The sequence below is a fragment of the Lepidochelys olivacea genome (assembly GCF_965140295.1).
Source record: "Lepidochelys olivacea isolate rLepOli2 genome assembly, chromosome: 19".
Classification (NCBI taxonomy): Eukaryota; Metazoa; Chordata; order Testudines; family Cheloniidae; genus Lepidochelys; species Lepidochelys olivacea.
In genome coordinates, this window is record NC_140429.1 from 7,294,228 (window position 1) to 7,317,096 (window position 22,869).

The 22,869-nt window shown below is 47.0% G+C and overlaps 1 protein-coding gene across 4 annotated transcripts in view; it reads left to right on the top strand.

Annotated features, from left to right (window-relative positions):
- AZIN2 (antizyme inhibitor 2) overlaps nucleotides 1-12,688 on the top strand; it is a 26,043-nt gene extending 13,355 nt beyond the window's left edge. For 3 of the 4 annotated variants that reach the window (XM_084652545.1, XM_084652546.1, XM_084652544.1), the window contains 8 exons: nucleotides 1,560-1,733; nucleotides 2,766-2,938; nucleotides 3,212-3,346; nucleotides 4,762-4,927; nucleotides 5,114-5,276; nucleotides 5,710-5,822; nucleotides 8,955-9,160; nucleotides 9,572-12,688. In XM_084652545.1, coding sequence (XP_084508671.1) covers nucleotides 1,560-1,733; nucleotides 2,766-2,938; nucleotides 3,212-3,346; nucleotides 4,762-4,927; nucleotides 5,114-5,276; nucleotides 5,710-5,822; nucleotides 8,955-9,160; nucleotides 9,572-9,716 — 1,275 coding nt within the window. In that variant the 3' untranslated portion in view covers nucleotides 9,717-12,688. Of the gene's footprint in view, nucleotides 1-1,559; nucleotides 1,734-2,765; nucleotides 2,939-3,211; nucleotides 3,347-4,761; nucleotides 4,928-5,113; nucleotides 5,277-5,709; nucleotides 5,823-8,954; nucleotides 9,172-9,571 lie in introns of all 4 variants that reach the window. The other variant, XM_084652547.1, reaches the window with a different exon arrangement.
- Nucleotides 12,689-22,869: the final 10,181 nt, after the last annotated feature.

Below are 22,869 nucleotides of genomic sequence, written 5' to 3' on the forward strand. Positions count from 1 at the left end.
ACCTGATTTGCATGTGCCTATAAGTTAGCCATATGTGCTTGTGTGCATACATTGGGCTTGCCTATCTTAGTTGGTTTGGGGCCGTTTGTGGCCCAGTCAGCACACAGTTGCAGCCCATGTGACATCCTGATGTCCATACAGGTAGTATGTAGATTGTGTGGATGTGGCCCACGTAATACACAGAGAGTTGCATATGCGGCCCGCAGTGGTAAATAGGTTGAGAACCACTGGTTTAGGGCCAGAGTGGAGGGAACTGGGCAGTGGAATCTTTGTATTGTTGGGGACAGGAGACTTGCATTGCAGAGACCAGGGCTTGAATTCTCAGTTACACTGAAGCCTCTTTATACCACGCTGGAAGTGTGAGGGGGCTTTAAAGTGGATATAAACATAATTTACACCCCTCGCTGCATTGCCACAGTGGTGTCAAAGGGCCTTTGTGTCATTAAGAATCAGGCCCAGGTTTGGGTGATTCCCCCACTAAAATGCACCTTAATGAAAATGCTCCCACTTAAAAATGACCATGGTGACATTGTTGCTAGATAGTTATATAACAGGATGGAAAACGCTTTTGAATTTGCCAGCACTTCTGTGGAATTTCTCGTCCTATTTTTGACCTAATTCGAATATCAGTGTATGGTATGGAAGAAGGTCATATTCCAACTGTTAGTGTTTTAAGGGTTTTCTTGCCTGCTGGGCTTGATAATGGTCTGATCTGGGGAACAGATAGTTATTTGCCAGTGGACTGGGGGAAAAGAAACAAAGGAAAATCACATTTCTAAAAATCTCTTTTTGTCTAAAAATATCTCATCGGTTCCACTTTCCCCCTCTCATGCTTTGTAGGGCTCTTTCCTGGGCTTCATTCTTAGCCCTTTGCTTCTCTTCAAATTAAAAGAGCTGATTTGATTGTGCGTGTGTGTGGCACACCTCAGGGGTGTGCTCCTGCCCGTTCTCACCAGTGGTGGACTGAGTCCCACCCGAATCTTGCTGCAGCTCTGAGAAGACCATATTGAATTCCTAATTGAGGCTTTGTGCTGGTATCCGTCAATCGCAGGTTACCACTAACTGCCCTCAAGCTACACCCCTTTGTGTCATGTAGTTGCCCCACGCGCAGCAGAGCCTACCCCTGCGCTGGGCGTGTTGAAGCAGCTGTGAGCGTGGAGTTCTTTGTCACACTGGGCATTCTGCTGGTGTCTCGATGCAGATGGCGCGTACATCAGCTGGGCGGGGTGTGCACCAGTGGCCGTCAGTTGCAAGACTTGGCTGTTGGGCATCATTTGCAGACTTCACTGATTTCAGTACCAGAAAGATTGAGTCTTAGCAAGCCCCCAAATTGGAGGGACCTTGATCATTGGACATTTAGGGCCTGATTCGCCCCTTCTTTATGCGGGTGTAAATCAGGAGTAACTCCACTGGCATCACTGTGGGGTGAGTGGAGAATCAGGCTCTCAGTTTTGAGTCTGGTGCCTTTGCTGCTCCATGAAGACTCTGCAACGCTCCTTCCTTGCGGGAGGGAGGGGCGCTGAGACCACTGTTTGCTGACTCCAGTCTCTTCCCTCTAGAGCGACAAAGGGGCCTTTTTTGTGGCAGACCTGGGGGACGTAGTGAAGAAACACCTGCACTTCCTGAAGGCCTTGCCCCACGTCAAACCTTTCTACGCTGTTAAGTGCAACAGCAGCAAAGGAGTGGTGCGGACGCTGGCTGAGCTGGGGGCAGGATTTGACTGTGCTAGCAAGGTAGGAACAAGGGGAAAGAACAACAACTCTGGGCCCCAATGTCCCTGGGGTGCGGTGGCTAGATCTGTACCCTGGAAGATGGTGAGGGAACCAGCCAAGGCACGGTATGGCAGCACAAATGTTAAACAAGCTTAGTGCAGATTGCAGAGTCCTAAACTTAGTCTGGAGCTTCCCATGCTGCATTTACATTGGAGGGAGTCTCCCCCTTCCAGCAAAACAGTAATAGTGCATCCTGGAAAGTCTGCTTCCCGCAGTTGGGTGTTCCAAATTCTTTCCTTGTTTTACATGTCTCCTGGGCAACAGAATCCATCTGTAATGAGGCATGTCCTAAGTGTGTTGGTTTTTTCTGGGACATGCTGCCACAGCCCACTCTTATGTGGGTTCAAGGCTGAGTCAGAAGCTCCCTCTTGTCTCATTAACGGGTTTTTTGGGTGGATCAAAGCAAGGCTATTTATTTCTTTGTGATTCAGAGGAACAGGTTGCCAAGGTGGCATGTATTTATATGTCTTAAGAACAAAGCCTAAGGGAAAACAACAAAGCCCGAGAGGCCATGACAATGAACAGAGTTCCACACAGCCTGAATGCGCTATAAACAACTAGCAGGGGGAGAGATGCTCGTTTCTTCCTCCTAACACCATGTGAAGGATTTTGGCCTAATGGATGAGGGCTAGGTGGCAGTGTTTTTATTACATATCTTGGGGTAATCTGGTCCATCCAGCTTGCCTCCTGCCTTTACAGACCTACCTTCCTTGGTCTTGTGTTTCTAGTGATGTGTTACTGCTATCTCTCGCTCCAGACACACAGTCCACCGTGAGCCCTGTGGGCAAACCCACTTTCTTCATCTGTGTCTGGTTCCCAGGAGAATCCCAGGCCTGAATCCTGGTGAGTTACCCTTGGTGAACCCACAACGTGCATTAGAATGTCCCAGGCCTGGAGCCCTTGATTTCATAACAATTTGTATCCCACAACACTGAGTTCCCCAGGGGCTGATCCATACACCCTGCTAATAATGCTTTTTCTATCTTGTTGCAGACGGAGATTGCATTAGTTCAGAGCATTGGGGTCCCACCTGACAAGATTATCTACACTAACCCCTGCAAACAGATCTCGCAGATCAAATATGCAGCCAGCCACGGGGTGCAGCTGATGGCCTTCGACAATGAAGTAGAGCTCGGGAAAGTGGCAAGGAGCCATCCACATGCCAGGTTTGTATATAAACTCTCTGGGTATGGAAGAAGGAGGCTATTGAGGCTGGAAACAGATGGACCAAAGGTTAGTCTCTCAATCTTCTCTAGAGGGTGAACGTGATGTTTGTTATGGGCAGGACCTTTATGTATTTTCATAGCATGTTCATGTTCCATGTACTAGGGCTGGCTTCAGTAAAGAGTTGGAGAAATCGCATACCTTGGCCTGCATGGTAATTGGGGAGTGGGAGATGAAGAGCTGGGACACCGACCTGGTGTAACTTCATTCCACAGGATGGTTCTGTGCATCGCCACCGACAACCCCAGATCCTCTGCCTGTCTGAGCGTGAAATTTGGTGCCACCCTCAAGTCCTGCAGACACCTACTAGAAACTGCAAAGGAGATGAATGTGGAGATTGTTGGCATCAGGTACAGGGTGGCATCCTCATACCGTGAAGCCTGATTCTCCCTAAACTGACATAAGCACAGCCCCTGAACCCTAACTTTACCTGCACTAAAAGGAGTACTTGTGGCACCTTAGAGACTAACCAATTTATTTGAGCATAAGCTTTCGTGAGGTACAGCTCACTTCATCGGATGCATACTGTGGAAAATACAGAAGATGTTTTTATACACACAGACCATGAAAAAATGGGTGTTTATCACTACAAAAGGTTCTCTTGTAAGGAGAGTGATCACTTTAGATAAGCTGTTACCAGCAGGAGAGTGGGGTGGGGGGAGAGAACCTTTTGTAGTGATAAACACCCATTTTTTCATGGTCTGTGTGTATAAAAACATCTTCTGTATTTTCCACAGTATGCATCCGATGAAGTGAGCTGTAGCTCACGAAAGCTATGCTCAAATAAATTGGTTAGTCTCTAAGGTGCCACAAGTCCTCCTTTTCTTTTTGCGAATACAGACTAACACGGCTGCTACTCTGAAACCTTTACTTGCACTGAACTTCATGGATCTGGGAGGGTCTGTCTGATCACCAAACCTGGGCAAATCAATCCTAGTGCATTCACTGGTGGGATTTCTCCTCTATTTCTTGTCACCAATAGCCCATGAACAGATGGCAGAATTCCACGTTAATTATGACACTCTCCCCTAATTTCTTCAGACAAGGATTTCCGCTTACTGATTGTTTGCAAATTGCAAGTGTTGGACATTCACGCTGTTGGTTGGTTCTCCAAGTCACGTGGTATTGTTTCTGTTCCTTGATCGGGTGAGTTGGGGAACTAACCAATAACCAAGCAAATTTTGCATTGCATATTTGGGTGTAAAACTAAAAATTTGCACTTGAGGGTTTTGGTTTCACAACTAAAAAGGTTTCAAGCTAAATTATTACGATTAAACACAAGAAGGTCATGGGTGTGATCAAAATTAGTTAAATTTATCACAAGAGTGAATCTCTGTAATATATGCCTTTTCTTTCTATGTATTGCACCTTTAAGGCTGATATTTTTTTCAAAGGATCCTAGGGGAGTTAGAGGCTCAGCTCCTGTTGAAAGTCATTGCAAATAGAGACTTAACTTCTTTGAAATTCCCAGCCTAGATATTTAAGGGCCTTGCTGGAGTCACTTAGTCTGCAGAGAGTTCTAGGAGAAATCACACACTGTGCTCTCCACTGGAAGGTTTATATTTGCTTTTCTTTAGTCTGAAAGGTTATTCTGACTGTAAGTCTCTCTCTCGGTGTGTGGAAAGAGCATAACTCTCCTATAGAATGATTATTTGTGAATAACATTTTGCACTGTTTTCCCAAGTCTGCTCTCAACGCTCTGGCATTAGAGGAGGCTGGATGATGGGGCTTAACCCAGACTAAATTAAGGATTCTTCCCCCTTAGTTTTCATGTTGGCAGTGACTGCCCCGACCTGCAAGCCTTCTCTCGGTCCATAGCAGATGCTCGGCTGGTGTTTGAAATGGGTGCAGAGCTGGGCTACAAGATGCACTTATTAGACATTGGAGGTGGATTCCCTGGCACTGAAAATTCTAAAGTCCGGTTTGAAGAGGTATAAAGATTACCGTTTGTGTTCTCTTTAGGCAGAGAAGGCAGCTGGGAGGGAGTCCTAGCTGGTATCTCAGCTGGGCTTGAATCTCTGGCCTTTATTTTGAAAGGGTGGTTAACTAATAAATGTTGGAATAACCAACCACAATGTTTGTGGTTTCTTCCACCCCACCCCCTTTCTACCAATCAGATGGCAGCCATGATCAACTCTGCCTTGGACTTGTATTTCCCAGAAGGCTGTGGGGTGGAGATCATCGCCAAACCAGGACGATACTATGTAGCTTCTGCCTTTACCTTGGCTGTCAATGTTGTTGACAAGCAGGAGGTTCCCTTGGATCCGCCTGGCTCAGACGGTAGGTTGAGCAGGTGGAATGATGCATCTTCCTGCAGTGCTGAGCCCCCGGGGAGGCAGCAGGTTGCTGTGATGGGTAACTGAACTGCGGGCCAAACACCTTTTGCTAGGAAAGATGAGAGCTGAGAGCCAACCAGCATACAACTGCTCAGTAGTTCAGATCCTACTAGTCCAAAGTGGACCTGTTTTGATATTGGACGGCAGTAGTGACTGCAGGAAAAATGGATGGCAGTTGATTCAGGCCTCAGTTCTCATTTTCTGTGTGGCCCTCAGCCGGGTCAGTATCTGGTCACTCCTCAAAAGCCACGTCAGGCTGACAAAGTCCCCTCAAATGGGGCATCTTTGTCCAGTCCCAGGAGCTCAAAGTATTAAGCTTGACACGTGAATTGACCCTTTGCTGAATCTGCCTTCCCTGCTCTATCCCCATCTCCCAGATGAAGAGTCTGGCAGCAAGAAGAGCATCCTGTATTACATTAACGATGGCATCTATGGATCCTTCAGCTGCATTTTCTTCAATCACACCTGCCCCAGCCCCATCCTGCACAAGGTAAGTGTCCCTTCCACCTGGAGGAAGAGGGACACAATAGACCAAAATAACTCAGCCCTCAGTGGAGGGTCTGATCCACTTCTGGGATTCTCCCCAGCTGCACGTCGTGCCTTTCCTCCGGGACGCTCTGTTCCCATGCTCAGTCTCTGGGGTTTCTTTCTCCCACACTGAGTATCCGAGCTCTTTGAGAGCCTTTGGCTGTAACTCCCTGCAGTGTCTCCCTAGTAGCCTGTCTTCACTAGAGAGCGACTTAAGGGTTAGCTACACTTACAAGTCAGAGCGCATTAAAGCAGCTCCGGGAGCCCTAACTCCTGACGCGTCCATGCTGGCAAGGCACATAGAGTGCCGGGACTCTGCAGCTGGAGCGCTCCTGGCAATCCACCTCCACGAGAAGCAGAACGCTTGCTGCACCCCGGCTGAAACCCCCGGGCGTCAGTGTGAACGAGGGGTTGCATTACTGTGCTGTGACTTGCCTCCGGAAACGTCCCGTAATCCCCTGAAGTCAAGTGGCCACTCTTGTCATTGCTTTGAAATCGGCTGCAGGCATGCGGATATCCCCTTTCAAAGCTCCATTTCTGACAGCCGGCTGCTAATCTGCTCCGGGACAAAGCAGCCATTAGTGTGGAAGGCTGTGAGTGTGGGGGGGGGGGAGGGGGCGGCGGTGGGTGGGTCTGTTGCTGTCTGAATTTACAAAACAGCATGCTGACATGCTCTCAGCCCCCGCAAAACACATTCTCTCCCCCCACGTACACACGCAACACACTCCCTGTCACACTCCACCCCACCCCCAGTTTGAAAAGCACATTGCAGCCACTTGCGCACTGGGATAGCTACCATGGCGCTCTCTGCTCTCTGTGGCCACGCCGGTGCGCTTGCAGCTGACAGTGTAAACGCACGGCCGCGTTTTCCCTGCTGCGCTCTGCGAAGGCCGGTTTAACTCCGAGCGCTCTACATCTGGAAGGGTAGCCAAGCCCTTAGACGCTGTCAGAGTGATGCTCCCTGCCTCCCCAGGTGCCCAGCATGGCTCTAGCCTCCCTTCCTCCCTCCCACATCTATCCCGCTCCGCATCTGAGCTCAGCCTGTTTGTGATACAGAGGACGGTGTAGGCAAGGCAGAATGTGTTCAACTCATCCCGGGTGTGACTCCGTGGAAATCAGTGGTGTTTCCCGCAGGAGGACGTTGGGCTAAGGTTTCTAACTCCAGTTTCATCACAAACGAGCCCTTCAAAGGCTTTTGCCCTCCTCCAAGTGATTGGACACCAGAGATCAGCCCCCAGAGTATCAGACCATTGATAGCTTGGCATTGGCCGCAGCAGTGCAACGGACCCTGGGCAGATTTCGAATTCCTGTAACTTCCTGTACCGACCCATGGTTCTTTTTAATACACTGTTGAATCCTTGACACCCATTCTGAAGCGTCGTTAACAAGTTTTCATGTTGGGAGAGCCCTGCATGGATACACAGATGTGTATCCACATCTGATCCGCTATCCACAAAACTTATCTGCAGATATCCGCATCTGTCTGCGGATTTGCAGGGCTCTACACTGGGGGCGGGCTGAGGCTCCGAGGCATTCCCCTGCCGGAGCCCGCTCAGAGAGAGCCCCGGGCAGCTGTGGGGAGCCGGGTGGGGATCCTGGAGGGCGGGGACACGGCCAGGGGCTGCTCTCAGCTCCCCTCTTTCCCCGCTCTGCGCCGCGGGCAGGTGCAGGATCTGCTGTGGTTCCCCATGGCTCTCGGCTGGGCTCCATGCTGGCCTTGCCAAGGGGAGTGGGGAGACCTGTGGAGCTGCCTGGGGGCTGCTTGGGCTCCCGGCCCAGGGCAGGTGGAGGGTCCATCGCGGCTCCCCACAGCTGCCAGCCCGGCTTTTATCGTGGCCGGGTCAGAGAGAGCCGTGCTGGCAGCTGTGGGGAGCTGTGGCAGCCCCATGCCCAGTGCCCCGGCCCCCCACCCAGGGCAGGCGGAGGATCCATGCTGCAGTTCCTCGCAGCTGCCTGCCCGGCTCTTACCATCAGAGCCCTGCGCAGATACAAAATTTGTATCCGCATCCACAGCCATCGGCAGAAATGGTCCGCTGATATAAAGTGGATACCCGCGGATTTGCAGGGCTCTACATGTTGGCTCCAAAATGCCAGTGAGTGCCTTCTCTGATCAACCAGGCATCGTAGAGCAAAAACTGAGGTTTTTAAAGCTTCAGAGCCAGTTGCAGGGATTTCAGAATCGCAGCTGGGCTGTAGCAAGACCTGAATGTGGCCCATGGGTCAGCCACTTGCTAACTAGCAGCACTGGGTAAAACCATGCATACAGCGGGCATGTCTACACTGTGACTCCGGCACCTGTAGACATATGTGAGCTAGCTGCAATAACAATAGCAGTGAAACCCCGGCAGCACCGTGAGTACCCAGGGTCCTAGGTGGGCCTGTACAGCCAGCTAGATCCAGGTTAATTTGGATATTTCTACGTGGGCTGCAGTCACACCTCTGACCGCAGTGTAGGCGCACCCAGTGTCTGTTTGCTCACAAGGAGTGTTCAGGAAAGGATTAAAGGGACAGACACAAGTGACAAATATAGCTTTAAGAGATGTGACTAATAGCGGAGATGATCAAACTGGAATATACCATTAAAACAAAGCTGTTGCCATTGACAGAGTTAATTCTTGCCTTTAGCTCGGGGAGACAGTCCAGACAGACGGCGTTCCATTTCTGTTCCTTCACTCCCTCGAACTTTCCGCTTCCTGTGTACTGGTGCTGCAATGTCTGGGTTGATTAAAATCCACACAAACTGCTCTTTCTCCCCTCTCTTTTTTTTCCTTAAGGTCGTTAAAATATGAACATTTCTGCTAATATTTTTTCCATAAAACTCACTTTTTGCAGCCTACATTTTGGGCCTCCAGTAGTCGATGGCTAGTCTGGTCAATTTGGATTGGTTTTCCATGGAGTTACTCCAGTTTTAGGACCAGATCTTCGGCTGGTATAAATCCACATGGCTCCATTGTAAATGAGTGTGGCTGCATTGCAGTTAGTGGAGAAGTGTTGATTTACGCCAGTTGAGGATCTGACCTTTGGTCCGATTATTTCATTTACGAGCTTGGTCTCCTGTGATGTCCATCTCCTTTACGCCCCACCCCCACTGCAGAAACACGGCCCAGATCACCCCTTGTTCAGCAGCAGCCTCTGGGGTCCTTCTTGTGATGGGCCGGACTGCATTGCAGATGGCTTGGAGCTACCAGAACTGCAAGTTGGTGACTGGCTGACGTTTGAGAACATGGGTGCCTACACCATAGCAGCCTCGTCCTCTTTTAATGGACACCGGCAGCCACAGATCAACTACGCCATGTCCCGGTAAGAGCCTGGTAAGAGACTTCCTGTAACTCATCCAGGGAAAGGAGGGGTGAGAATCAGAGCTCATGACTGACTGCCCTTGGGAGCCAGACTGTGGGGTTGGTCTGGGCTTTGAAGAAAAAGTGCCACTTCTGGAATCAGCAGCATCTGGAAGTTTAGGGTTAAATCCTGGCCCAAAGCAAAACTTCCATTGACTTCCATATAGCTAGGATTTCACTCTAAGTGTCCAAACCCCATCTAGACATGAACCAGCTTGTCTTTGGCCTACTGCCAGACCTCAGCCTGGGATCGCCCTACAGAAGTCTGGGTGGCGTAATGGGGAGATGAGTGAGAACAGAACTCCCTGTTCTCTGGGGATGGGTGTAAAACTGGGCTAGAGAGAAAGGTTTGTTTGTTTTTTCTTGCTTACAGGGAAGCTGTCCGGCTGCTACAGGGGAAGCTGCCACAACCAGAAGAAGAGGAGAGAGAGAGCCTGTGTGCTCCTCTCTCCTGTGGCTGGGAAATCACAGATACCTTGTGCATTACCCCTGTCTTCACTCCAGCTAGAATCACGTGAGCAGCACCAGTCATGGCGGGGGCAGATCCTTAACCAAGGGGACTCTTGTGTCCACTTCTCATGCCCTCTCAGATTTCTGCCCTGAAGTAGGACCTGTTTTACATTCAGGTGTGGTTTTTTTTAAGTATGCAACATAAATCCTGTTCCTCCTGCCTGTGTTGTGTTGCCTGCTGTGTGCCATAGCAAAGGGCAGAGCATTCGGTTTGTGGGTGTTTATATGCCGATTGGGTTTACATTATTTTTGTAAGTTATCCTAATAAATTGTATTGTGTTTTTTTTTTTATAAATAAGCAGGTGGATTTTCATCCCCTTCCTGCCAAGGGGAGATTTGCAGAGCACAGCTGGTCTCTAAGGGTATGTCTACACTACGAAATTAGGTCGACTTTATAGAAGTCGGTTTTTTAGAAATCGGTTTTACATATTCGAGTGTGTGTGTCCCCACAGAAAATACTCTAAGTGCATTAACTCAGCGGAGTGCTTCCACAGTACCGAGGCTAGAGTCGACTGCCGGAGCATTGCACTGTGGGTAGCTATCCCACAGTTCCCGCAGTCTCCGCTGCCCATTGGAATTCTGGGTTGAGATCCCAATGCCTGATGGGGCTAAAACATTGTCGCGGATGGTTCTGGGTACATATCGTCAGGCCCCTGTTCCCTCCCTCCCTCCGTGAAAGCAACAGCAGACAATCATTTCGTGCCTTTTTTCTTGAGTTACCTGTACAGACGTCATACCACGGCAAGCATGGAGCCCGCTCAGGTAACCGTCACCGTATGTCTCCTGGGTGCTGGCAGATGTGGTACTGCATTGCTACACAGCAGCAGCAACCCATTGCCTTGTGGCAGCAGACGGTACAATAGGACTGGTAGCCGTCATCGTCGTGTCCGAGGTGCTCCTGGCCACATCGGCCAGGAGCGCTTGGGCAGACATGGGTGCAGGGACTACATTAGAAGTGACTTGACCAGGTCATTCTCTTTAGTCCTGCAGTCAGTCCTATTGAACCATCTTATGGTGAGCAGGCAGGTGATACGGACTGCTAGCGGTCGTACTGTACCATCTTCTGCCGAGCAGCCATGAGATGTGGATGGCTTGCAGTCCTTCTGCACCGTCTGCTGCCAGCCAAAGATGTACAAGATAGATGGAGTGGATCAAAACAAGAAATAGATCAGATTTGTTTTGTACTCATTTGCTCCCCCTCCCCATCCTGCCCCCCGTCTAGGGGACTCATTCCTCTAGGTCACGCTGCAGTCACCCACAGAGAAGGTGCAGTGAGGTAAATATAGCCATGTATCAATCAGAGGCCAGACCAACCTGCTTGTTCCAATAAGAACAATTACTTAGGTGCACCATTTCTTATTGGAACCCTCCGTGAAGTCCTGCCTGAAATACTCCTTGATGTAAAGCCACCCTCTTTGTTGATTTTAATTCCCTGTAAGCCAACCCTGTAAGCCATGTCGTCAGTCGCCCCTCCCTCCATCAGAGCAACAGCAGACAATCGTTCCACGCCTTTTTTCTGTGCGGACGCCATACCAAGGCAAGCATGGAGGCCGCTCAGCTCACTTTGGCAATTAGGAGCACATTAAACACCACATGCATTATCCAGCAGTATATAGAAGGTTAGGGTATGCAGCACCAGAACCTGGCAGAGCGATACCAGGCGAGTAGGCGACATCAGCGTGGTCACGTGAGTGATCAGGACATGGACACAGATTTCTCTGAAAGCATGGGCCCTGCCAATGCATGCATCATGATGCTAATGGGGCAGGTTCATGCGGTGGAACGCCAATTCTGGGCTCGGGGAAACAAGCACAGACTTGTGGGACCGCATAGTGTTGCAGGTCTGGGACGATTCCCAGTGGCTGCAAAACTTTCGCATGCGTAAGGGCACTTTCATGGAGCTTTGTGACTTGCTTTCCCTTGCCCTGAAGCGCATGAATACCAAGATGAGAGCAGCCCTCACAGTTGAGAAGCGAGTGGCGATAGCCCTGTGGAAACTTGCAACACCAGACTGCTACCGGTCAGTTGGGAATCAATTTGGAGTGGGCAAATCTACTGTGGGGGCTGCTGTGATGCAAGTAGCCCACGCAATCAAAGATCTGCTGATATCTAGGGTAGTGACCCTGGGAAATGTGCAGGTCATAGTGGATGGCTTTGCTGCAATGGGATTCCCTAACTGTGGTGGGGCCATAGACGGAACCCATATCCCTATCTTGGCACTGGAGCACCAAGCCGGCGAGTACATAAACCGCAAGGGGTACTTTTCAATAGTGCTGCAAGCTCTGGTGGATCACAAGGGACGTTTCACCAACATCAACGTGGGATGGCCGGGAAAGGTACATGACGCTCGCATCTTCAGGAACTCTGGTCTGTTTCAAAAACTGCAGGAAGGGACTTTATTCCCAGACCAGAAAATAACTGTTGGGGATGTTGAAATGCCTATATGTATCCTTGGGGACCCAGCCTACCCCTTAATGCCATGGCTCATGAAGCCGTACACAGGCAGCCTGGACAGTAGTCAGGAGCTGTTCAACTACAGGCTGAGCAAGTGCAGAATGGTGGTAGAATGTGCATTTGGACGTTTAAAGGCGCGCTGGCGCAGTTTACTGACTCGCTTAGACCTCAGCGAAACCAATATTCCCACTGTTATTACTGCTTGCTGTGCGCTCCACAATATCTGTGAGAGTAAGGGGGAGATGTTTATGGCGGGCTGGGAGGTTGAGGCAAATCGCCTGGCTGCTGGTTAGGCGCAGCCAGACACCAGGGCGGTTAGAAGAGCACAGGAGGGCATGGTACGCATCAGAGAAGCTTTGAAAACCAGTTTCACGACTGGACAGGCTACAGTGTGAAAATTCTGTTTGTTTCTCCTTGATGAAACCCCCCGCCCCTTGGTTCACTCTACTTCCATGTAAGCTAACCACCCTACCCTCCTCCCTTTGATCACCACTTGCAGAGGCAATAAAGTCATTGTTGCTTCACATTCATGCATTCTTTATTCATTCATCACACAAATAGGGGGATGACTACCAAGGTAGCCCAGGAGGGGTGATGGAGGAGGGAAGGAAAATGCCACACAGCACTTTAAAAGTTTACAACTTTAAAATTTATTGAATGCCAGCCTTCTGTTTTTTGGGCAATCCTCTGTGGTGGAGTGGCTGGTTGGCCGGAGGCCCCCCCACCGCATTCTTGGGCATCTGGGTGAGGAGCCTATGGAAGTTGGGGAGGAGGGTGGTTGGTTACCCAGGGGCTGTAGCGGCGGTCTGTGCTCCAGCTGCCTTTGCTGCAGCTCACCCATACACTGGAACATATTGGTTTGATCCTCCAGCAGCCTCAGCATTGAATCCTGCCTCCTCTCATCATGCTGCCGCCACATTTGAGCTTCAGCCCTCTCTTCAGCCCGCCACCTCTCCTCCCGGTCATTTTGTGCTTTCCTGCACTCTGACATTATTTGCCTCCACGCATTCGTCTGTGCTCTGTCAGTTTGGGAGGACAGCATGAGCTCAGAGAACATTTCATCACAAGTGCGTTTTTTTTTTCTTTCTAATCTTCACTAGCCTCTGGGAAGGAGAAGATCCTGTGATCTTTGAAACACATGCAGCTGGTGGAGGAAAAAAAAAGGGACAGTGGTATTTAAAAAGACACATTTTATAAAACAATGGCTACACTCTTTCAGGGTAAACCTTGCTGTTAACATTACATACATAGCATATGTGCTTTCGTTACAAGGTCGCATTTTGCCTCCCCCCACCGCGTGGCTACCCCCTCAACCCTCCCCGTGGCTAACAGCGGGGGAACATTTCTGTTCAGCACAGGCTAACAGCCCAGCAGGAACGGGCACCTCTGAGTGTCCCCTGAAGAAAAGCACTCTATTTCAACCAGGTGACCATGAATTATATCTCACTCTCCTGAGGATAACACAGAGAGATAAAGAACGGATGTTGTTTGAACACCAGCAAACATACACTGCAATGCTTTGTTGTACAATGATTCCCGAGTACGTGCTACTGGCCTGGAGTGGTAAAGTGTCCTACCATGAAGGACGCAATAATGCTGCCCTCCCCAGAGGCTTTTGCAAAGGATTTGGGAGTACATCCACGAGAGCCGCGAATGCCAGGGCAAATTAATCCTTTCACATGCTTGCTTTTAAACCATGTATAGTATTTTAAAAGGTACACTCACTGGACGTCCCTTCTCCACCTGCCGGGTCCAGGAGGCAGCCTTGGGTGGGTTTGGGGAGTACTGGCTCCAGGTCCAGGGTGAGGAACAGTTCCTGGCTGTCGGGAAAACTGGTTTCTCTGCTTGCTTGCTGTGAGCTATCTACAACCTTATCATCATCTTCTTCATCCCCAAAACCTGCTTCTGTGTTGCCTCCATCTCCATTGAAGGAGTCAAACAACACGGCTGGGGTAGTGGTGGCTGAACCCCCTAAAATGGCATGCAGCTCACCATAGAAGCGGCATATTTGGGGCTCTGACCCGGAGCGCCTGTTCACCTGTCTGGTTTTCTGGTAGGCTTGCCTCAGCTCCTTAAGTTTCACGTGGCATTGCTTCGGGTCCCTGTTATGGCCTCTGTCCTTCATGGCCTGGGAGATTTTGACTAAGGTTTTGGCATTTCGAAAACTGGAACGGAGTTCTGATAGCATGGATTCCTCTCCCCATACAGCGATCAGATCCCGTACCTCCCGTTTAGTCCATGCTGGAGCTCTTTTGCGATTCTGGGACTCCATCATGGTCACCTCTGCTGATGAGCTCTGCATGGTCACCTGCAGCTTGCCATGCTGGCCAAACAGGAAATGAGATTCAAAAGTTCGCGGTTCTTTTCCTGTCTACCTGGCCAGTGCATCTGAGTTGAGAGTGCTGTCAGAGCGGTCACAGTGGAGCACTCTGGGATAGCTCCCGGAGGCCAATACCGTCAAATTGTGTCCACAGTACCCCAAATTCGACCCAGCAAGGCTAATTTAAGCGCTAATCCACTTGTCAGGGGTGGAGTAAGGAAATCGATTTTAAGAGCCCTTTAAGTCGAAAAGAAGGGCTTCATCGTGTGGACGGGTGCAGGTTTACATCGATTTAACGCTGCTAAATTCGACCTAAAGTCCTAGTGTAGACCAGGGCAATGACAGTGTCATCAAGACACATACAAGCTACAGAGGGAGCAAATTGTAGTGCTGTGCATCCAATCCAGGCTCCCAGGGAGAGAGGCAGGGCCTTTTAAACTGCTCTGGCACCATCTACTGGTAGATCATAGGATAGGCCAGATCAAATGCATGCCCAGTGTAGGTTTCAGAGTAGCAGCCATGTTAGTCTGTATCCGCAAAAAGAAAAGGAGGACTTGTGGCACCTTAGAGACTAACATATTTATTTGAGCATAAGCTTTCGTGAGCTACAGCTCACTTCATCGGATGCATTCAGTGGAAAATACAGCGGGGAGATTTATATACACAGAGAACATGAAACAATGGGCGTTACCATACACACTGTAATGAGAGTGATCAGGAAGGTGAGCTATTACCAGCAGGAGACGGGGGTGGGGGGACCTTTTGTAGTGATAATCAGGGTGGGCCATTTCCAGCAGTTGAAAGAACGTCTGAGAAACAGCGGGGGCGGGGGGGAATAAACATGGGGAAATAGTTTTACTTTGTGTAATGACCCATCCACTCCCAGTCTTTATTCAAGCCTAAATTGTATCTAGTTTGCAAATTAATTCCAATTCAGCAGTCTCTTGTTGGAGTCTGGTTTTGAAGTTTTTTTGTTGAAGAATGGCCACTTTTAGGTCTGTAATCGAGTGACCAAAGAGATTGAAGTGTTCTCCGACTGGTTTTTGCTCAGTATATTGTTCTATTTAATGGTCGTAGCCTATACCCACTTCTGGTTTTAAACCTTTAATGAAGAAATGTTTAAAAAAAAACAGCACTGAGCCAGCTTTGCTTGAGCCAGGCAAGGTGAGCTATCAAACCAATGAGAACAAGCTTTTTTTTCTTTCAGGGGCAGAGGAAGTAACTAAAGGGGTAACAATTAGTGATTAAAATCAACAGTTGATCCATCGTGGTCCACCGACTGTCTGTGTGTCTCACAGAGACAGATTTTTAAAAGAGCTTTTGCTGCCAGTTGGGCACCTAACTGGACGGGAGCAGCTGGATGCTGTACTGTTCTGAAAATCCAGACCATAGACTTCATGGCCCGGTTGGGACTTACACTTGATTTTTGCTTGTTATAATCAGGACAGGAACTGCCAATGCCATGAAACTGGCAGCAGTAATGCCTTTCTAAGTCCCTATTCTGGAACTCTTTTAAGTACATGAGTAGTCCTGCTGAATACAAGAATAGGGAGAGCTGTCTTGTAGATATCCAACACTGTAACAAAACAACGTACTATGCAAGGTTTGATTTTTGGGACAAATATGTGGCAAACGCCTAATTGTCATGGAACCACATATCATGTCTACTTGGAATTTCTGTGCAACAGTAGGCATCGAAATCAAATCCCCTGTTCTAAAAGCACAAATTCCTAGCACTTGAGCTAAGGGGGACTCTCAATCAGCTGCTAATAGTGTTGGACATCCGACTGAGAATGGTGCAGTTCAGAGTCCCACCAACAGTGGGCAGTGGTGACACATACGCACTGATCCGTTCATTCCAGTGCTACTACCGTGGCCACTGCAGGATCAGGTCCCTTCAAGGCTGGAGACTGGGCCACTGACTATCTCTTTTTATTAAACTAATGAAATAAGATCTCTCCGCTGTAGAGTCAGCATTTCCACACGATACAAATCAAGAGTGGGTGAGGTCCTTTGCAGCAGACCGTAAGTCTCCTGGATCAGCAACAGGAACAAGTCCGTTTTTAAGGGACCTGCTAGTGTTGTACCAATAAAATAAAAACCAGCAGGATCTTATTAAAGGGAAAAAGGCAAAATACCACATTTACTGTGAATACAGAAAGAATCATAGTAAGCAGTTAGTTATAGTTATAACATTCCATTCAATCTCAAATTTATTCTCACATTCATTCATACAAACATACACACACACACAGGTTCTGCAAGGTTGTTATCATAGTTACCAGCCTTAGAGTTGCTCATGCCAAGCCACTGGCCAGGTGGCCTGGACATGAGGAGGGAGCAGGGCCTTGTCAGATGCTCATCTGATGCTCCTGGAAGTTGGTTTGCAGAATCAGACCCCAAAGTTCTCACTTTTTAGAGTCTATTTTTATAGGAATTTCTTCCTATGCCAGTCTATGGGAATTGCTTCATCATGCTGTTGCTGAATCAATCAGCAGATAGCACATTCCTGATGGCTCCAAGATGTTATCTTGTTCTTTGGTTCTCCCATTCTTGAGGCTGTTGGGTGGATTCCAGTCTGCCCTCCGGGGGGTCCTCTGGTTATTTCCACTTGACGCCTTCTTCAGCCGATGGACACTGGATTCTTAGGCTGGCACCTCCCTGATCATTCAGTTATTATCCACACCAAGCATCCATCCACATACATCCTCTATCTCTATTTTAATCACAATTGTTAATACAACAAAAGGGCGGGGAGTCTCTGGGTGCTGTTTCTGTTGTTAGAGTATTGCTTTGAGTCTCTCTCTCTGTGAATTGCTTTGAGAACAGACTCTGTCTTAGAATGTACTAACGCAATTAGCAGCTTGCAAGTTTCACACATAGAGGGAGAGAAACAGCACCAAAAACCAAGAGACCTCTTCATTAGTAATACCCTGGAATTTAAACTCTGGGGAATCAAACTCATTTGTGATTTTAATACAGAACTTCTTTAATATGATCCAACATAATCCCCCTTTTGACACTAAGATTTATAATCGTCAGTGTCACTTTCTATGTAGCCTATTCAAGAGAAAGTACTGTGAGGCAATTTGAGTTTGTGATTCCAATTCATGCCACATACATGATCCTAGTGATGTATCTTTACTACAAGGTTCTGGGGCAACAGGCAAGGTGAGGCACACCCACTTTTGAGGAGTCCATTCGGTACAACCTCTAGTGTCCAATAGCTTCCCTCCCTCCCCAGCCCACTGGCTCAAGGTCCAGGGTAGCCAGAAGGATCCCATGTGTAATATGGGGAGTGGGTTAACCTTCAATACCTTTGCCTCCAGGGACTGTTGGTGTGCAATTTTGACAACAATTTCTCCCATTAACAAGTCTGGTTTACAATAGTGGAAACATATTGCATCCATTCATATTGATAAGTGTCAAACAATGATCTTTCTTTTTTAACAAATGCATCAAACCCTTAATATTTCCCAATATGACCCAGAACATTTTGTGTTCCAAAGTAGCTAGTGCAAGTATCTGCATTTCAGTGCATCTCATAGCTATGGCTGTGTAGTTTCCTATTTCTAATATTTTTTTTTCTTATGGATAAGCCATGTGGTAGTATTAAGCCATTACTAAAGATTCCATTGGCCTTTTAGGTTACCCAGACCAATTTGGACCAAGTCTATATTGGCATGTACTTGTTTTTGTATCAGGCTGTCCTGTAGCTGGGACAGAAAGCTTAATTTATTTTTAAGTTCCTGCAGGTCTTCAGTATTTTTTTTTTTGAAACACACAACAGTGCGAGCAACAACACAAAACACAAGACAAAACATAGAACACAGAACACAATTTCTATTGTGACAGTAGATTCATGGTATTGGGTTGCTTTTCAGCTGGCAGCTTTTCCTGATTTTCTGAAAGACAAAAAGAACATGTTTCTACCCCTTTTGGGGTGGCAGATTATTGCTTAAAATATTTCTTTTACAAATACCCTTGCTGATTGCAGGCAAAACAGAGAAATTGCCCCCATATTTTCCTGTTTTTGTTCTATAGGCAGGCCAGGTTTCAAAGGCTTTTATCTTTTAAGGGTTATGGGGAAATTATCCCACTGTTTAGTCATTAAATCCCTGAGTTTTCCTTCTTATACAGCAGACCAAGTTTATAATGTTTTTCCTGCTGTGTTAAGCTTTAAGTTGTATTTACAGGTAATAACTGAGAAGCATCATTACCATACGACCTTAAAGGATTTTTCCAAAAATCATACACACTATACGTTGTTACAGGGATACTTATTATCATTAAATGTATTAAAATTATCTTGTTATCCCATGCCTTTTATTTAGACAATTTGTTTGCTGACCAGGTATGTCCTTTATCTGCAGCTCCTTTGTGCTGCTAGTTCTTTCCTTCCTTTATCATTTAGGTAATTTGCATTTTCACAGAAACTTCCTGCTTTTGGATTTAAAGCCATCAGCAGCTCAGAGACTCTATCTTAAAAGGGACACAATCAACTTTCACCAGAGTTTTGATTACTTTTAACTTCTGCTTCCAAAACACACAGCAATCTGAAAAAGAAAACCCAACCTATTGTGGCTCCCTTTGGAGCCCTAATAGCATTTTAATTAAGTAGCATGGTATGTTTGCATTTCTTTTGCCCCTTCTACAATATACCCTGCACATGTTCTGGGGCAAATGCACATTCCTTCCATAGTTTAACTTCTATAACATTATCCAGATCCATTTTTACATAAGGTGTCACTATTTCTTTTTTTTTGCTTACAGAGTTTTCATGTACCTTTATCAAAGTGACAGTCTGATTACTCAGAGCCATTTTAAGACTCAGTGTTTCTAACATTGCTCCTTTTTGTTTTGTGCACCTCACCCCTGCTGTTGCTTCAGAGAGGCACTGTCTTTTTTAATTTTTTTTTTTACTACAACTCTCATCTGCTATTTTGTTACAAAAACAAACAAACAAAAAACAAACAAAAAGAATCCAAAAATTTTTTTTTTTTTATATTCTCCTGATTTTGACTGCCCTGCTGCAGCCACAACTTAAAAACATTTTAAATTTTGTAAAGCATTGAGTTACCTTTTAAGGGTTAAATGCCAAATCCCAAAGCCAAACAACACTAATTACCTGTGTCTAGCAAAAAGGTCTGTCAGTTTTGCAACTTTGAATTAAAGAGTCAAATAGATTTTTAGTGGCATTATTTAAAACAAAAACAAAACTAACTGGTCCTTAGAACTTTACATATTTACACACACACAGACAGATACATACACATTTTCTTTTCCTTAACATCCCTTCCACACTGCTCTGTTTTTTACATCTTTACATTCCCTTTATACATTTGAGGCAGTTAAGTTCCAATAGAACCCTCTTATGTTCTTTTAGCAAATTTGACTAAATTGTCCAGTCAAATGATTTTAATCAGATAGTTTATTTTTGCCTGGCTAATTTACAGACATTCCTTTGGAAAAGGGCCCATTTTTCTTTCAGAATGGCTGCAAAGAAACCAAGAATGCTCTAACACTTTTCCTTTTTAACATTTTCGGTTAAAAGTTGTTTGGGTGAAATACAAAGTTTAACTGCTTAATTCCCTCCAGCCTCTGCAGAGTTAACTTTTTTTTTTTTTTACTCTCTTTTCTCTTAGTAATTATGCCTGGGGGTGCCGTACATAGGACCTTCTCCCCCTTTACCTGCCTCCCTCCAGCCTCTGCAGAGTTAACTTTTTCACTCTTTTTGTATTCCTGGAGTGCCTCTTTCACTATTTTCAGCTGGCTTTGGATATTTGTAGCCAGCACCTTCCAATTGTCTGCTCCCTTTTCCATTTGTGTCTTTTCCTCTTTACATGAAGACAAGCGGAGGGAAGAATCCTTACATGCCTCCCACAACAACCAAATTGCTGCTGCATCTCTTTTGGCAGCACTAGAAGGTTTGTATATGAGGATATACTGAGCCAATCTATCCTCTAGGTCCGAAATAGTGCAGACATCAGCTAGGGCTTGTTTAGTCCAAGGACTGTGCCCAAATTTTTGAAGGATTTGTTTAAAAGGTGTAATTTCTTTAACAAAAGGTGAGGTTGGAGTTCCTTCTGACTCCATTCCTCCCTCTAGTACTGGCTTACCCTGTTTTCTTTTAAACATCTTAACATGGATATTTCAATCTCTTTGTCACTGCTGGTATTACTTAGCAAGTGACACAGCCTAGATTCTGAAATCATAGCTTAATCTATGCGTTTTTCCCCTGCTACCTTCCCGGAGGCCAGCAGGTCCCCTGCTACCTTCCCAGAGGCCAGCAGGTCCAGTTAACCTATTTCTCCCTGCTACCTTCTCGGAGGCCAGCAGGTCTGGTTAACCTATTTCTCCCTGCTACCTTCTCGGAGGCCAGCAGGTCTGGTTAACCTATTTCTCCCTGCTACCTTCTCGGAGGCCAGCAGGTCCGGTTAACCTGTTCTTCCCTGCTACCTTCTCGGAGGCCAGCAGGTCTGGTTAACCTATTTCTCCCTGCTACCTTCTCGGAGGCCAGCAGGTCCAGTTAACCTGTTCTTCCCTGCTACCTTCTCGGAGGCCAGCAGGTCTAGTTTAATCTGTTTTCCCTGCTACCTTCTCGGAGGCCAGCAGGTCCCCTGCTACCTTCTCGGAGGCCAGCAGGTCTGGTTTAATCTGTTTTCCCTACTACCTTCTTGGAGGCCAGCAGGTCCCCTGCTACCTTCTCAGAGGCCAGCAGGTCTGGTTTAATCTGTTTTTCCTGCTACCTTCTCGGAGGCCAGCAGGTCTGGTTTAATCTGTTTTTCCTGCTACCTTCTCGGAGGCCAGCAGGTCCCCTGCTACCTTCTCGGAGGCCAGCAGGTCTGGTTAACCTAATAGAAATGCCTATCTCACTAGAGCTGGCGGTGTGCACACCAATATTTACAATAACTGAGGTTTTTTACCAATATTCCCCCTTTCGCAATTCTCCACCAAAATGTTGTACCAATAAAATAAAAACCAGCAGGATCTTATTAAAGGGAAAAAGGCAAAATACCACATTTACTGTGAATACAGAAAGAATCATAGTAAGCAGTTAGTTATAGTTATAACATTCCATTCAATCTCAAATTTATTCTCACATTCATTCATACAAACATACACACACACACAGGTTCTGCAAGGTTGTTATCATAGTTACCAGCCTTAGAGTTGCTCATGCCAAGCCACTGGCCAGGTGGCCTGGACATGAGGAGGGAGCAGGGCCTTGTCAGATGCTCATCTGATGCTCCTGGAAGTTGGTTTGCAGAATCAGACCCCAAAGTTCTCACTTTTTAGAGTCTATTTTTATAGGAATTTCTTCCTATGCCAGTCTATGGGAATTGCTTCATCATGCTGTTGCTGAATCAATCAGCAGATAGCACATTCCTGATGGCTCCAAGATGTTATCTTGTTCTTTGGTTCTCCCATTCTTGAGGCTGTTGGGTGGATTCCAGTCTGCCCTCCGGGGGGTCCTCTGGTTATTTCCACTTGACGCCTTCTTCAGCCGATGGACACTGGATTCTTAGGCTGGCACCTCCCTGATCATTCAGTTATTATCCACACCAAGCATCCATCCACATACATCCTCTATCTCTATTTTAATCACAATTGTTAATACAACAAAAGGGCGGGGAGTCTCTGGGTGCTGTTTCTGTTGTTCGAGTATTGCTTTGAGTCTCTCTCTCTGTGAATTGCTTTGAGAACAGACTCTGTCTTAGAATGTACTAACACAATTAGCAGCTTGCAAGTTTCACACATAGAGGGAGAGAAACAGCACCAAAAACCAAGAGACCTCTTAATTAGTAATACCCTGGAATGTAAACTCTGGGGAATCAAACTCATTTGTGATTTTAATACAGAACTTCTTTAATATGATCCAACACTAGCAGGTAGAATCCTACCATCTGGAATCCACCATAGTTGCAGGGAAACTCACTTCTGCATTAAAACTAGGTTTAGTATTTATTATTATTTTGATGATGGCTGTGCTTAAGGGGTTATGGAAAGCAGGGCCGCAAGGTGCTAGGTGCTGGACAAATAGAGTAATAGACAGTCACTGCTCTGAAATGCTGATATGACAGACAAAGCTGTGGAAAAGGGCTGTAACACATTAGCAGAATGACAGGTGGTAGTGGTGTTTAGATGAAGAGAGAGAAGGGGAATAGCACAAAGGAGGGTGGTATGCTGGGCAGCATGCTCAGGGCAGGTGGACTGAAGCTGAAGTGAGGGTTGGACTGAGGGAGGGGGCTGGAGCAAACAGGTAATCAGCACATGAGAGAGAACTCTCCAGAGTCAAAACTGTAGAAAGCAGCCTGGTCACATCAGCAGAATCCTTGCTGCTGATCCTGCTTCTAGGTTTGCTCCTGCCATGTTGACAGTTGCAG